This window comes from Echinops telfairi, unplaced genomic scaffold (assembly GCF_000313985.2).
Source record: "Echinops telfairi isolate 266 unplaced genomic scaffold, ASM31398v2 ScPeMD7_7467;HRSCAF=8505_1, whole genome shotgun sequence".
NCBI lineage: Eukaryota > Metazoa > Chordata > Mammalia > Afrosoricida > Tenrecidae > Echinops > Echinops telfairi.
The window spans coordinates 14,389,959-14,404,413 of NW_022111368.1; the positions used below are offsets into that span (position 1 = coordinate 14,389,959).

The 14,455-nt window shown below is 46.3% G+C and overlaps 1 protein-coding gene across 1 annotated transcript in view; it reads right to left on the reverse strand.

The window, feature by feature from the left end:
- SH3RF3 (SH3 domain containing ring finger 3) overlaps positions 1 to 14,455 on the reverse strand; it is a gene marked incomplete at its 5' end in the record, with an annotated part of 526,008 nt that overhangs the window by 180,168 nt on the left and 331,385 nt on the right. Inside the window, one exon of the mRNA XM_045283818.1 lies at positions 10,173 to 10,268. Within this exon, the coding sequence (XP_045139753.1) occupies positions 10,173 to 10,268 (96 nt within the window). The remainder of the gene's footprint in view (positions 1 to 10,172; positions 10,269 to 14,455) is intronic.

Below are 14,455 nucleotides of genomic sequence, written 5' to 3' on the forward strand. Positions count from 1 at the left end.
GCCACCCCATGTCAATGGTCTCATTTGCCCACATCTCAAAGACATACGCAGGGTCAATGTCTTAGTTGCATGCTTAAATGTAAGAGCCCCAAACAAGGGAATGCATACAAACTGCACTGCTTGTTGAGGTTAGATCAAGGCTAAGCTATGGCCTCCAAGTGAGAAAGAGAAGTTTTACCACCTTCAGTCTGGAAGCCGTGCCAGCCTGCGTAAAAAACAGAGCAACGCTTCTTTAGCATCTGCACATAATCAGTCCCTCTGGGCCCAAGTGCATGTTCAAAGCCGGCCCTGCTGTCCTTGTAGTGGGCCATTGTGATCCATGCATAAGGGGCCGGCAGGCTTTATCTCTGCATGCTCACTGGTGTCCACAAACACTATCACCAAAGCAAGCTCTCAGTGGCCTGCACTCATTGATCCACTCATCAAAGAGACAATTTACTGAGTGCCAGGGCTGGATCTACACCCTTTTAGGCTTCCTCTGAATAAGACTTGCTTTAACATCCTTCCTTTCTCTGCTCTAATGAAACATACTGAATAAAACAAACTGGAGGCTCTAAATAGGCTGGTGCCTTCTGTTCTGAGGAGTCCTAGTGTGTCTCCGGCTCCTGGGGGCAGAGATCAGCTTCCTGTTCATTCACCAGCATGGGCTCCTTTTCCTCCTGGGAAGACAGCTGGACTACATTCCCCAGGCTCCCTTGCAGGGGCATGCACTCCTAGTACTCAGTGAAATGTCTCACTGACCGGTGGATCAATGAGCAGCATGCCTCTGAGGACCAGGCATGGATCTGCACACTGGGGATATAAAGGATGACAAGACCAAGTTCACCCTGCAGGAAGCTCACAGTCTGAGTGGACAGAGCAGGAGATGGATCAGTAGAAGTTGAACTAAATACTAAGGCTGAGGAAAGTACAGCGTGTAATGGGGACCCAGAGGATTCCCTTAATTCTGTAGGGATGGCACCACACTGCACAGGTTTTTTTTTTTTTGTTTGTTTTTTTCAGGAATCAGTGGTTAAAGTCCAGGTTAGATGAGGATTGGGGAGATGTGGGAGTCCCTAGGTGGTGGAAATGGTTAATGAGCTCAGCAATTAACCAAAAGGTCGGAGGTTCAAGGCCACCCAGAGGTACTGCAGAGTAAGGCTTGATGATTTACTTCAAAAAAATCAGACATTGAGCAAGTCTGGCTAGATCAGAGGATGTACACTGGTACAGATAGGAACTGAAAATACAGGGAATCCAGGACGGATGAGCCCTACAGAACCAGTGGTGTGAGTGGCAAAACAGGGAGGGTAAAGGGAGAATGGGTAGGAAAGAGGGAACCGATTACATGGAACTGTGTGTGACCTCCTCCCTGGGGGACAGACAACTGAAAAGTGGATGAAGGGAGACGTCGGACAGGGCAAGATATGACAAAATACCCATTTATAAACTAACAGGGGCTCATGCGGGAGGGGGGAGCGGGGAGGGAGGGGAAAAATGAGGACCTAATGTCGGGGGTTTAAATGGAGAGAATATGTTTTGAGAAACGATGTACAAATGCGCTTTACATAATTGATGTGTGTATGGATTGGGATAACAGTTGTATGAGCCCCTAATAAAATGTTAAAAAAAAAAATCAGACATTGAAAACACTGTTCAGCATTATTCTCTTCTCACGCCAGGGGGTCAGAGTCAGTTCGAGGGCAATTGATTTGGGGAGTACCCCCTAGGAGGAGTAGCACAAATCGAAGCTCCGATTTGAGATCAAACAAAAGTTTCCTTAAAGAACAAAACAACAACAACAACAACCAAAAAACAGTGTCCTTCCTGAGCTTCCAGCTCAAACTCTGGAGGAAGTTGGCACAACGGACACATGACCTCTCCATCCGAGCTGCTCACCTGCAGGTGTTGCCTGAACAGAACGAACATCAGGAGGAGGTAAAACACACAGCCATGGCGCGTGGAGAGTAGCGAGGACAAGGTGCCCTGAAGTCTTCAAGTGAACAATGTTGACGATGGGAAATCTGCATACATGCTAACAATGTTCTGAAACAAGGAGCAGGAGTCTATTTCTGTTGTCAATGTCAGCACTGCTTTCTACATGCATGCACAAGATTGGACCGTTTGTGCATCACAGGCTTCCGCCAACTCCATCCTAGCCCCACTTTGTCCCTGTAGGTGCACGCACTCACTGAGCAAAACACTGTCTTCCCACATTACCTGAGGCTCAGAAGAGAAGTTTGCTGGGAAAATGTTTTATTTCCAGAAGAGCACCAAGGCATGCCATCATCCCAATGGAGCCAAGCCACTCCTTTGGGAGTAAAGCGAGTCACCCTTCCCCCACGGTCCGTGCTTGGCTGCCTGTATGCGACAGAAAGAACCCAGCACTGGGGTGAGGCCATTACTTCCCTGAGAGGACCCAGCGCCCGGCAGGGCTCCATCACCTTTCTGACTTCCCGTTTCTGATCAGCCAAACTCAAGAACCCCCTCCCCACTGCACGCTGAGAAAACAAACCCACCCCCCACTGCCATCGTGTTGATTCTGACTTATGTGGAGCCTGCATAGCGCTTCCAAACCTGTAAATCTTTACAGACAGCCTCCTCTCCCTCCAGGAGAGTGACAGGTGGGCTTACACTGCTGACCTTGTGGTCAGCAATCCAACGCTTACCTGGCAGGGCCACCAAGACACCTTATTCACAGCCAAACAGGGACAAAAATTTCTCATCCATATCCCTCACTGCAAAGTGGTTCAAATAAACAGACCCGTCATGCGAAATACTTGGAAGACTTACAGCTCTCATCAAGTATGTGATGATAATGAGACCTTCCCTTAGGGACTAGCTAGTGCTCTTTTCTCCCACAGCCAGATCCAAACAGAGCAAAATACTCACGACTCTCCTCTCCTCTCTGTAACGGATCCCCAGGAGAAGCACGTGCTAACTGCCTGCGATGCGTGTCTCAAACCCTCCGCTCATTTCTCTGCCTGTCACCATTCCACAGGCTCAGGCTCAAATGCAACCACGACTGGGCCGGTGTCCCCATGGACAGAGTCAGGGAAGCTGTGAAGGACATCCTCTCCCACCCCCAAGACCCACCCACTTTTCGGCTTAGCTGATAGATGACAGTTGTTTCTCAAGGTCCGAGAGAAAGTGTCTCTGTGTGCATGTAGGAGTTGCACACATACATACACGTGGGCAAGTGAAGGTACACGTGAGTCATGCATACATCTACATTCACATGCATACACATGTACAAAGTACAAACATGCCAATGCAAACTTTCTCTCGGTGCCCCTCAGTGACATGGATTCCATTTCCAGAGTTGGGCAGCCACTCTCATGCCCCTTTTCTGAGCCGTTCTAGCCCCACTCCCCACTCCCCACCCCCGGTTCACATACCCTCACTGCTCCCTCAGGTGCTTATCTAACCTTTCCAGGGGCTATTATCCATTTGCTCCCACACAGATCTTCAAGGAGCACAGTGTTCAAGGCAGACGTTTTATGACAAGTTAAGCTGAAATATGATTTGGTTTTGAGGAGACAAGGGGATGTTTTGGTTCAAGGATGAAAGATGATCTAGTTTCAAGGGTTGTCTGTATGTATGTGTTACTCTTATTAATTTCATTAAAATAAGTGATTCAGGCTTTACCATCACTCTATTTTAACAAGGAGCCTTAGTGGTGTAGTGCTTATATGCTGGGCTTCGATCTGCATGGTTGCAGTTCGAAACCACCAGCAGCTCCATGGGCGAAAGACTGGGCTTTCTACTCCTGTAAATTGATACAGTCTTGGAAACCCACAGAGGGTCGCTGTGAGTCAGCATTGATTCAATGGCAGTTCTATTTGAACAATATGTTTTTTTAATGTCATGGTAGAACCTTGACCTTTGTGTTGATCACAGCTTATCATTAATTTCCATAATACGTCCTGCCTAGTAAGGTCTTTAGGATCTGGATTTGGGGTCCCTATATAATGGTTTCCTTCACGAAGTCAAGAGAGTTTGCAAACTTGCCTTCCTCAATGACACGCTCCAGGTCACCAGCCATGACACCCACAGAAATAGTGGAACTTAGCCCTGGCCTCAGGTGCTCTCCCTTTGCTATTGATTTCCACGGCCACCCTTGATGCACCACTTTCCTCCACGCTCTAACTTGGACCGCTTCCCCCTTGAATATCATGCGGCATGTCTGCGGTCATTATTCAACAGCCAGCAGTAAACTAAACCCTGTGCAGCCAACGAAGGCAGGTCTTTGCCTGTATTCCTAGAAATAGAAATAACATCTCTGCCTGCCTTCAGCAAGCCACCCTCCAGCTTAGGAGCTGAAATGAGGATCTGTGAGAGACTACTTGGCCATATAGGGTCAAATGAGTGAAAGGCTAAGGGCTAACAGGAAATCTTCACTAAATACCTCTTTGGACAAAGGAGTCGCTACTCACTTATCATGTATGGAAACTGCAGGCACCAGCATGGCCACACCCACCTTTGTTGGTTTCGTTGGTTTCTGTCTACTGGGAAGGAGTTTCTATTATGGGGCTGTTCATCTTGACTTATGTCCATGGGGAAGGAACGACTCAGAAAAGGAGGACCAGAATGACGACAGAACTCTCACCACCGGCCATCCCTGTCACGGACCGGTACTGGGAGAAATGAGCCCGCTGGTCTACATTTTGATACGAGTCTTTTCTCCAAAACAACAAAATAAATAAATTAAATATATATATATAAAAGAGAAGACCTCTACAAGTTGCACAATCACATGCTGGTACTATGAGATGCCACTGGCCTGCCAGCACACAACAACAACATTACTGATATGGAATTGCTCTGTTCGTTTCTTTCGCCCTCACAAGGACCCCAGGAGGAACTTGTTGGTGACCTGGCCTGATGGAGGACTCACAGAGGCGCGGGTCTCGGTCCAGTGCAGCCCAGCTCCACAGCCCAAGCTTTCCCTGCATCCTCCTTGTGACCCTGCCTGGGGTTCCCATCACCTCTGAGGAACGGCCCTGTGCTCCAGAGACCTCTGAAGAGCAGCCAGGGCAGGCACCAAGCACGCAGGTCCTAGAGACAAGGCTCAGGGAGCATCCAAAGGAGAGAGCGCTTCACTTGGCAGGTCCTTTTATACAGGCGCACGTGCTGCTTTCAAAGTTGGCATGGTCCCTGCTAAAGGGCCAGGCCCAGGACTCAGTCAAAAGGATGGAGCAGCTTCACGTGCCTCCCGCAATGCTCGTTTTCAATACTGCAATCAGCCCTGACAGCCCTCTCCTGATTAGGGCGGAGTGCTCTCCTGCCCCTCCTGAGCCCGAGTAATTTATTTCAGATTGAATCCATCTCATTTCCATTAGAACAAGTGCCTGCCGAAAAATCAAAATGATGACAAATTATCCTGCTCCCTCAAAGGATGAAAGAAACAGAGGGAAGGCTAAACCTACATGTTTGGGGTCTGAGTCTTCCTTCCCCCATCCACTAGGTCAGGAGCTGTGGTTTACAAGTCCTAAGGAGCCCTGGTGGCACTGGTGTGTTAGCACTGGACTGCTAATGGCATAGGCAGGTGTTTCAAAGCTCCACAGGAGAAAGGTGAAGCTATGTGCTCTCTCTTACAAATTCACAGGCTCAGAAACCCCTTGATGGCAGTGGGTTTGGTGGGTGCTCGGTCTTCTCTCTGTGATGAGTAGATACCAGTTCTGGCTCAGCCCAGGAGCAGACTCTGCACAGGTACTGATCTCAATGAATCAACGCATATTAGTGGGACTTCCCCTAGTCCAGCTTTGATGAGCGCAGCTGGAGTGTGGCCACTTCACCATTACTGGTGGGGAGCAAAGGACAGGAGGCTATGGGTAAGAGGACCAGGAAGAGGACCTGGAAATGGAATAAGAAATGTTAAAGGATTCAGAAGAGAAAAGTCACACATGCAAGGTGAGCCAAGTTCTTGGGCTGAGCAAGATAAAGACAGATTTTTGGGACCAATGAAGAACTACTCTGGCAGTCAGCATCATGGATGCCTTTACTCTATGGACACCTGGTGGGGAGGGGTGGACAACATGGGTGGCGGCGGCGAGGTATTTGTATACTCTATCCAGAAGTAGAAATATTGCTGGAGACAAGTTTCCAGACATTGACATCTAGCCCATGTCAGCTCCCCAAGGACGCTCCTATTTGTACCATTTTGTCTCCCTATGCCCACCAGGTTAAGCCCAGAGTGAAGAAATAGCCAGTGTTTGTAGAGGTCTGCCCTTCATGAGCGCTTTCTCATTTATTTCTTCAAGACTGCATGTTGGTTAAGCATCATGATCTGCTTTGGAACAATGGGGAACCCTAGGCTAAGAGAGCCATGAGCCAGGTCTTCCGCCTGCAAACACCCTGTGTTTTCCATGGAATGGGCCCAGTGCTTAGAAAGTCTGAGCACGCTGCACCATCACTTCCAATTATGTCTGGAACTGAAACCTCTGAGAGCAAGCTGTTCTCTAATAGAGCGGCTTCCTCCCAGATGAGGGACCTTCTTTGTAAGTCAACTTAGTGAGGGGTGTTCCTTAAGGTCTGCCACCAATTAAAGGTCAACATATTTGGCTGCACTTCTCCATAAACTCCAAGCTCATCTCCCAGGGCGATAAACCATGCTCCGGAGGGAAAGTTGTTTCCCATGTTGGAATGTCTGATGGAACAACAGCAAGAAACAGGGGTCCAACATACTCTTGCCTGGAATGCCCGTCTGGGCTGTAAAACTAATCCTGGGAAAAAAGTTTATCTCCTGACTGAATCGAATGCAGGAGTCCTGGTGGAGTATTAGGTTATGCAGTGCGCTGCTAGCGCCAAGGACAGCAGTTCAAAACCACCCCCAGCTCCCCAGGAGAACAATGAGGCTTTCTACGCCTGTAGAGTTACAGTCTCATAAACTCCTAGGAGCAGTTCTACCCTGTTCTACAAACACTGGTTATTTCTTCACTCTGGGCTTAACCTGGTGGGCATAGGGAGACAAAATGGTACAAATAGGAGCGTCCTTGGGGAACTGACATGGGCTAGATGTCAATGTCTGGAAACGTGAATCAGAATCGACTTGATGTTAGTGAATGGGAGTTCAGTCTCAAATGTTGGTTGGTCTCCCAGAGTGAAGACCAAACGCAAACCCAACCCTTTGCTGCCGAGTGGATTCTGATGCTTAGAGACCTTGTAGGGCAGAGTAGAAATGCCCCCACAGGATTTCCATGGCCATAAAACTGTATGGATTTAGACCGCTACAGTTTTCCCACTGAGAGGCTGGTGGGTTCAAACTGCTGACCCTTTGGTTGGCAGTCCAACCTTTGCCAGGCCACATAGACAAGGCTCCTTTAGGGACGGTCGGCTGGACTCAATGTTAAGTTCATGATCCAGCAGATCCTCACTTAAGTGGATGTATGGAGTGGAAATAATGGACTTGTGAATGTACACCTCTTACCTCAAGCAATTCAAGAGGGAATTAGACTGTAAAGAACATGACACAGTCTCAGAAAAGAGCCTTTTGGGATTTCTTTGTCTTTAGGAGCCCTGGTATATAGTGGGTTATGTGTTGACCTGATAACCACAAGGTCAGCAGTTCAAATCCACCAGTCTCTCCAGTGGAGAAAGATGAGGTTCTTTTGCTCCCATAAATATGTGCAGCCTCAGAAACACAAAGGGACAGTTTCACTCTGTCCTGTAGGGTCGCTGTGAGCCATAACGGACTCGAAGGCAGTTTGTTTGTTTGCTTGTTTTTGTCTTCAGTGGTTGCTGAGCACTGAGGTGCCCACAGCTGGTTTCGGAAGATCTCAGCCAGCAAGTGGCTTTGGGCAGCAAGTCTCCAAGAGCAATCAAGTGGGGTCTTGCATTCCATAAGGCTGCTGGGGTGTTACCAGGTGCCAGGAATGGACAGAGGGGAAAAGAGGGGAGCCCTTGCCATAAGGTCGCTTTGGACCTAGCTCTGACATTGCTGCTGATGACAAGAGAAGTGTCCCTGAACTTGCGGGCGTGCCTACCACGGAGAAATGTGAAAGGACAGAGGAGTGTGTGTCCATCCAGAAGCGAAGACAGGCCCTGTGAGCGAGGGGTGGGGCATGGCGTGCCACTGGAGAAGCAAAATCTTCACACCCCCAGAAGGGGCAGTATTCTAGCCCAACTTCCCCAGTCATTATGCCATCAGGCCTAGGTGACCAAACACAGAAGTGGCCAAACCCACCAGTTTGACCTTGGGATCTGTCTATGGGTCCCCCAAATACAAACTGCTGTGTGGATTGGTTCTACAGCCCCATTACAGAGCTCTTGGCCGCCTAGGTGAGGCCTAAGAGTCTCTTCTGTGAGGTGTGGGGTAGAACCGCCTTCAGGGGGAGATGGGCTACTTTTACCTGTACCAGGGTTCCCTGTTAGATGGCTTTAGCTTTTTAAAGAGCAATTTAAACACACACACACACACACACACACACACACACACACACATTTTAAGTGTACAACATCCATAGGTGTGATCATCCCCAACATCAAGATATAAAACATATCCAGCACCCCAAAGGTTCCCTCTTCCAGCCCAGGGGCCCCACGTCAGCCTGGCTTGGTGCCTTTCACCACAGGAGCGTTCTGTCTGTTTTGAGCAACTTTTCCTCCTCCTTCTCCCTCCTCCTCCTCCTCCTCTTTCATCTTCCTCTCTGTCTCCTTCTTCTTCTTCCTACCTCCTCCTCCTCCTCCTCTTCCTCCTCCGCATTCAGTGCGTGCTCTTTAGTGTCTGGCTTCTTTCGTGCACACATGTGTCTATGAGCACCGCTCGGGTCTACACGTTATGCTCATTGCTGGGTAGGACTCTCCTGTATGCAAACAGCATGATTTATGCATCCATTCCATTACTGATATTAAGCTTGAGTTGTTTCTAATTTGGACTACCATAAAGAAGCTTCTACCAAGAGCCTTATAGAATCCTAGCAATGGATGCTTTTAATAAACATCACCGGGCATCTAACTGCTGTTGGGTAGGTGGGCCACAGGGCCAAGTTGGTCGGGTCACATATACCTCCTGCTCTTGCTCTGCTACTTTTAGACTTAGCATTAAGCAGGAGGCAAGGAGGCAGACAGGCAGGCAGCATGGAGCTTCCTACTACGCGGACGTGAACTGCAGTGTATTAGAGAAGAGATGGGGGCAGGTCACTGAGGGCCAAGGAAAGTGGACTCTTGTCCAGAGCCAAGTCACCTACTTTCAAATCTCAGTTCTGCCACTGATCAGCTTTGTGACCTTGGGAAAGCTACCGAACCTTTCTGGGCCTCTTATTCCTCATCTGTAAAGTGGAGCCCTCAATAGCTTTATATCTAAGTGCTATTGAGAAATTAAATGAGTCTTTAGAATTTGGTGCATGGTACACACCCAGTACCCGTTAGCTGACACTGCTATTAATGGAACAACTCCAGCAATTATAAGACAAAGGCATGTGACCTAACATGGTGAAGCTCATGCACTTGCGTTGTCAAGTGGTGAATGCAAAAGTAATGGACACTCTTACACACATGCAACTACCAGGGTCAGCAGGTACGTGAAAGTTAAAAGTTCTAAGATGCATCCGGCCCAACAATTGCCCAAAGTTACCACCTAGAAACCTAGTGGCTGTTAGTTATAAAGAGGAGATATGAAGTTGGCAGGCTTCAAATCAGCTTCAACCATTTGCTCAAATCTTCTTCTCTTTAATGACTCTCAGTTGGATTGGCTACCCAACAATCCAGCTTCCAAAAAGGGCCTTGTAAATGGTCCAAAAATATTTCCTTTAGGGAACAGAGCAGGGTTTGGATTCAGTGTCCAGGGAAAATGCTGCCTTTGGGTATGGACTTGTTTCTTCTGGATTGGGAGGCAGGAGGATGGAGGAGAGCAGTGTTTGAGAGCGCTTTGGAAAACAAATGTCATTGTAACTGGGCCCCCAGGTTCCTGGGGAGAAAGTGGAGAAGGTTCAGTATGGACACCTGGCCTTCATTCCCACACAGGGAGATGATGCATGGTAAGGTCAGCGACAAAGCCCTGGTGAAGGCAGTGCTCAGTGCATGAACATGGTAGTTTGAGCCCAGAATCACATACTGCAGCTACCTGGTTCAGGTGGTTAAGGGACTACCTCTTTCTCTCTTAGAAAGGGGCCTTCAGATCAGGCCTGATCTGAGCTGGTGAAACAAGCAGCAATGGCAAAATGGAAGTGAGTCCAGCAGCTATATGACCTTACCTCCACATACAGGAGAGGGAATATCCCAATCTTGTCTCCCAGCATTCCTTCTGCCCAGTTATCATCAACTCTTCTGATCACGGTCAAAATTTCATCCTGGAAAATTTGGAGCCCACCATATACACAAGCACATGGACACACACACACAACAAAAACAGAAGAGAGAAAAAGGAGACTGGTGAGTATTGTCAAGTCTTCTAAAACTTTTCATTATGATTTGATTAAAGCCTTAAGAAAAGTTTTTTTTAAATTGTTGCTTTTGGTTTATTATCCACTCAGGTATTTGACATGGAAAAACAGCCTTCCATCTTCACCCAAGGAGCTCCTCACCCTGTCCTTAGGCTATTGATTATGGCTGCAAAGAATCTCCAGTGGAAAAGTGTGTCGATTTACGATACCATCAGTGCTCAAAAATTCATGTTCTTATCATTTGTTTCTAGGAGTCCTGGTGGTGTAGTGAGTTATGCATTGGGATGCTAACCTTAAGGTCTGAATTTCGAATCTAACAGCTGCTCTATGGGAGAAAGATGAGACTTTCTACTCCTGTAAAGATTCACAGTCTTGACAACCCACAGGGACAGCTCTACTCTGTTCTAAAGGGCTCACTATGAGTCAGAATCCACACTATGGCAGTGCACTTGATTTCTGAGTGTGGTTTTATTTGTTCAATGAAATAACTTTTAAGATGTATGAAAATATATTAAGCTAAGTGTAAAGACATTTAAAATTTCTGGCTGCATCAAGGAACCCAAACCAATCCAACCCTACTCCACTTATTTAGAATTTTGGATGCATAAATATTTGAATAACCCATTTAACTTCTTTGGTATAAATGCACAAGTAGAAAGACATGGAGGGGGGTGGGGGAGGGGTGTGCAAAAAAAAAGAAAGAAAGAAAGACATGGAGGAAAAATACAAAAAGTATAAAGCAAGAAGGCAAGGTGAACTTCCAGGGCCTACTGTCAGACAGGAAGTTAATGAGGAAAAGAATACCCAGGATCCCTTTCACCAATGCCTGCACCTCAGAAACCAATTATAGGGTCCTGTGGAAAGGAGGTGTGAGAGCTAGAGAGAGCAAGACCGAGGTGAGATGGGGACGGAAAGGTGGATGGCCACTAGAAAGGGACCCAGGGGAAAGAGCAGCAGAGGCACATAGCAACAATATAAAGAGAAAGAGGACATTAGCAGAGACAGCCATGGTGAAACCAACGCCCAGATTACGGATAAGGAGTCTGGAGAACACAGTGGTTAACACAGCTCACTGAAAAGTTGGTGTTTGGGACCCACCAGCCTCTCCACAGAAGGTAAAAAACGCAGCAGTCTGCTTCTGTAAAGATTTACAGCCCTTGGCAACTTCTACCCTGCTGACAGGATTGTTACGAACCGGAATTGACTGCGTGGCAATGAATACCCTAAAGGTGTCTATAGCTCATCTCCATTCTCCCTTTCTGTGAGCATCTTTCCTTCAGCAGGACAGTGGTCTTCTCCCAAAGAGACCGTGGACCTTGAGAAACCCGTTAGGAGTCCAGCTGGTCAAGCTAATATGCTGAAGAGTTGATGGCTAAGAACAGCTTGATGTGGTCACCTTCATTAGAGTGAACGGTATCATCTGCCTTCCCAAGCAGCCGTTAGTGTTTTAGTGCAAAGCAATACTACTGGACATTTAGGCTTTTTTTAGAGTGAGAAATGGAGACTTTTTTTGCTAGAATTGTTATTATTAGGTGCCATCCAGTCAGTTCTGACTAATGAGCGCTTCCAGTGCTGCATTTGTTTGCTGAAACACTTCGACTGGCATTCTGTCAATTCCTAGAGCCTTGTTTTTTGCTAATGCCTTCAATGGAACTTGGACTTCTTCTTTTAAAAAAATTATTAAGCATTTTTTGGGGGCTCTTGCAGCTCTTATAACATTCCACAGATCAACTGTATCAAGCATATTTGTACATATGTTGAGGCATATTTGTACATATGTTGCCATTATCATTTTCTATTTGAGCCCTTGGTATCAGCTCCTCTTCTCCCCCGACCCCTCCTGACCATAACCCCTTGATAAATTATAAATCATTATTGTTTTCATATATATCCAATCTTTTTTTTCTTTTAAAAATCATTGTATTGTGTGTTCATACAACTCTTATCACAATCCATCCATCCATCCATTGTGTCACGCACCTTTGTACATCTGTTGTCATCATCATTCTCAAAACATTTTCTTTCTACTTGAGCCCTTGGTACCAGTTCCTCGTTTTCTTCTTTCAATACCATCAGTTCTTGGTACATGTTACCTCCTGAAATGCTTGCCGATTCTTTTTGGTACAGCGTCTTCGTGTATTCCTCCCAGCCTCTTTTGCTCCTTACTCCGTCATTCAATATTTTGCTCATAGAATCCTTCAATATTGCATCTTGAGACTTGAATTTTTTCTTCAGTTCTTTTAGCTTGAGATATGCTGAGCATGTTCTTCCTCTTTGGCTTTCTAACTCCAAGTCTTCGGTCTTTTCCTTATAAGTCTTTACAATGTCTTATCAAGCTGTTTTTTGAAGTTTCCCACTCAGCTCTTTTATGTCATCTTTACTTTAGCTTTAGCTACTCTACATTCAAGAGCAATCTTCAAAGTCTCTTCTGACATCCACTCTTTTTCCTTTCCTGTCTTCTAGGTGACCTTTAACTTCTTGAAGTATGATGTCATCCCACAACTCCTCTGGTTTTAGGTAACTAATCTTTTTCAGCTTCAGCCTGAACTTGGGTATGAGCGATAGAAGATCACAATCGCCCTTGGCCTTGTTTTGGCTGATGATATCGAACTTCTCCATCCTCTCTTCCTACAGATACAGTCAATTTGTTTTTCTATAGATTCCTTTTGGAAAGGTTCACATATATAGTCACCATTTAAGTTGTTGAGAAAAGATATTTGCATTCAAGAAATTATTGGTCTTGCAAAATTCTATCATGTGCTTTCCAGCTTGGTTTCTATCACTAAGGCCATATTTCCCCGCTATTGCTTCTTCTTCTTTGTTTCCAAATTTCCAATGACCAGTAATTATCAATGCATCTTGATAGCATGTTTGCTCAATTTCAGATTGAAAAAGTTAGAAGCCTTTAATTTCTTCATCATTGACTTTAGTGGATAAGTGTGAATTATAATTGTAGGCCTAAGAGACATTATTCTATCACAGGCAGCATTGTACTTCAAGATACATCCTGAAATGCTGTTAGGTGATGAATGCAACACCATTCCTCTTGAACTTGTCGTTTCTGTCATTGTAATCCATGTGATGCTCTGATTCAAGATGGCAACCCGAGTCCACTTCATCTCCGGAATGCCTAGGGTATCAATCTTTATGCATTCCACTTCACCTCTGATGACGTCCAATTTCTTAGATTCATACATGGGATATTCCATATCCATGACTGTTCACGGATATTTGCAGCAGCTTCTTCTCATTTGGAGTTGTGCCCTAGCAGCAAATAAAGGTCCCGAGTGCTTTGCTCCATTCATGTCATTCAAGTTGACCTGACTTTGGGGAGGTACCTCTTCCCCAGTTGTGTTTTCAGTGCCTTCCAGCCTGAGGGAGTCATCTTCCCACACCATAACAGACAATGGTGCACTGCGATTCATAAGGTCTACAGTGGCTAACCTCTCAGACATGGACCACTGCTTCCTTCTTCCTAGTCTGCTCTGGCTTCATAGTGGTTACACTGGGCTTGGTAACCACAAGGTCAGCAGTTTGAGACTACCAACCGTTCTGGGCAAAAAGATGAAGATTTTCTATTCCAGTAAGGAGTTACAATCTCAGAACCCCCTCGGGCCAGTTCTATACTGTTCTACAGGGTTGCCATGAGTTGGGGTCGATTCCATGGGTGCGAACTGAGTCTGTTCTTCATCTGGAGCCTCTAATGAAGGCTGTTCATCCTGGGTGAGCCTGCTGCTAATGGAAATCCTGGTGGAGTAACTTATAGCACCACGGCACCATGAAAGCCATCACAGTAGGACGAACTGACAGGCAAGTGGGTTTCGTCAGTGTAGACTTAATAAAAGTATCAGAAACCGGCTTCATTGTGAACTGGATGAATTCATAGTTTGAGGGTGTGCAGCCACAGCAAGGAACATAATTGGAAATGCATATACCTAAAATATGTGAGAGGACAAGAACAAGATTTGTATCTTTACTGGGAAGGACCTACAAGATAGGTCTGTCCTAATTCCCTTCTTTTTTTATGTCTTCTGACATAGGGTAGAATTTGGGGGTTATCATATCCCATGTTTTTTTCTGTCCTTAGTTCCAAT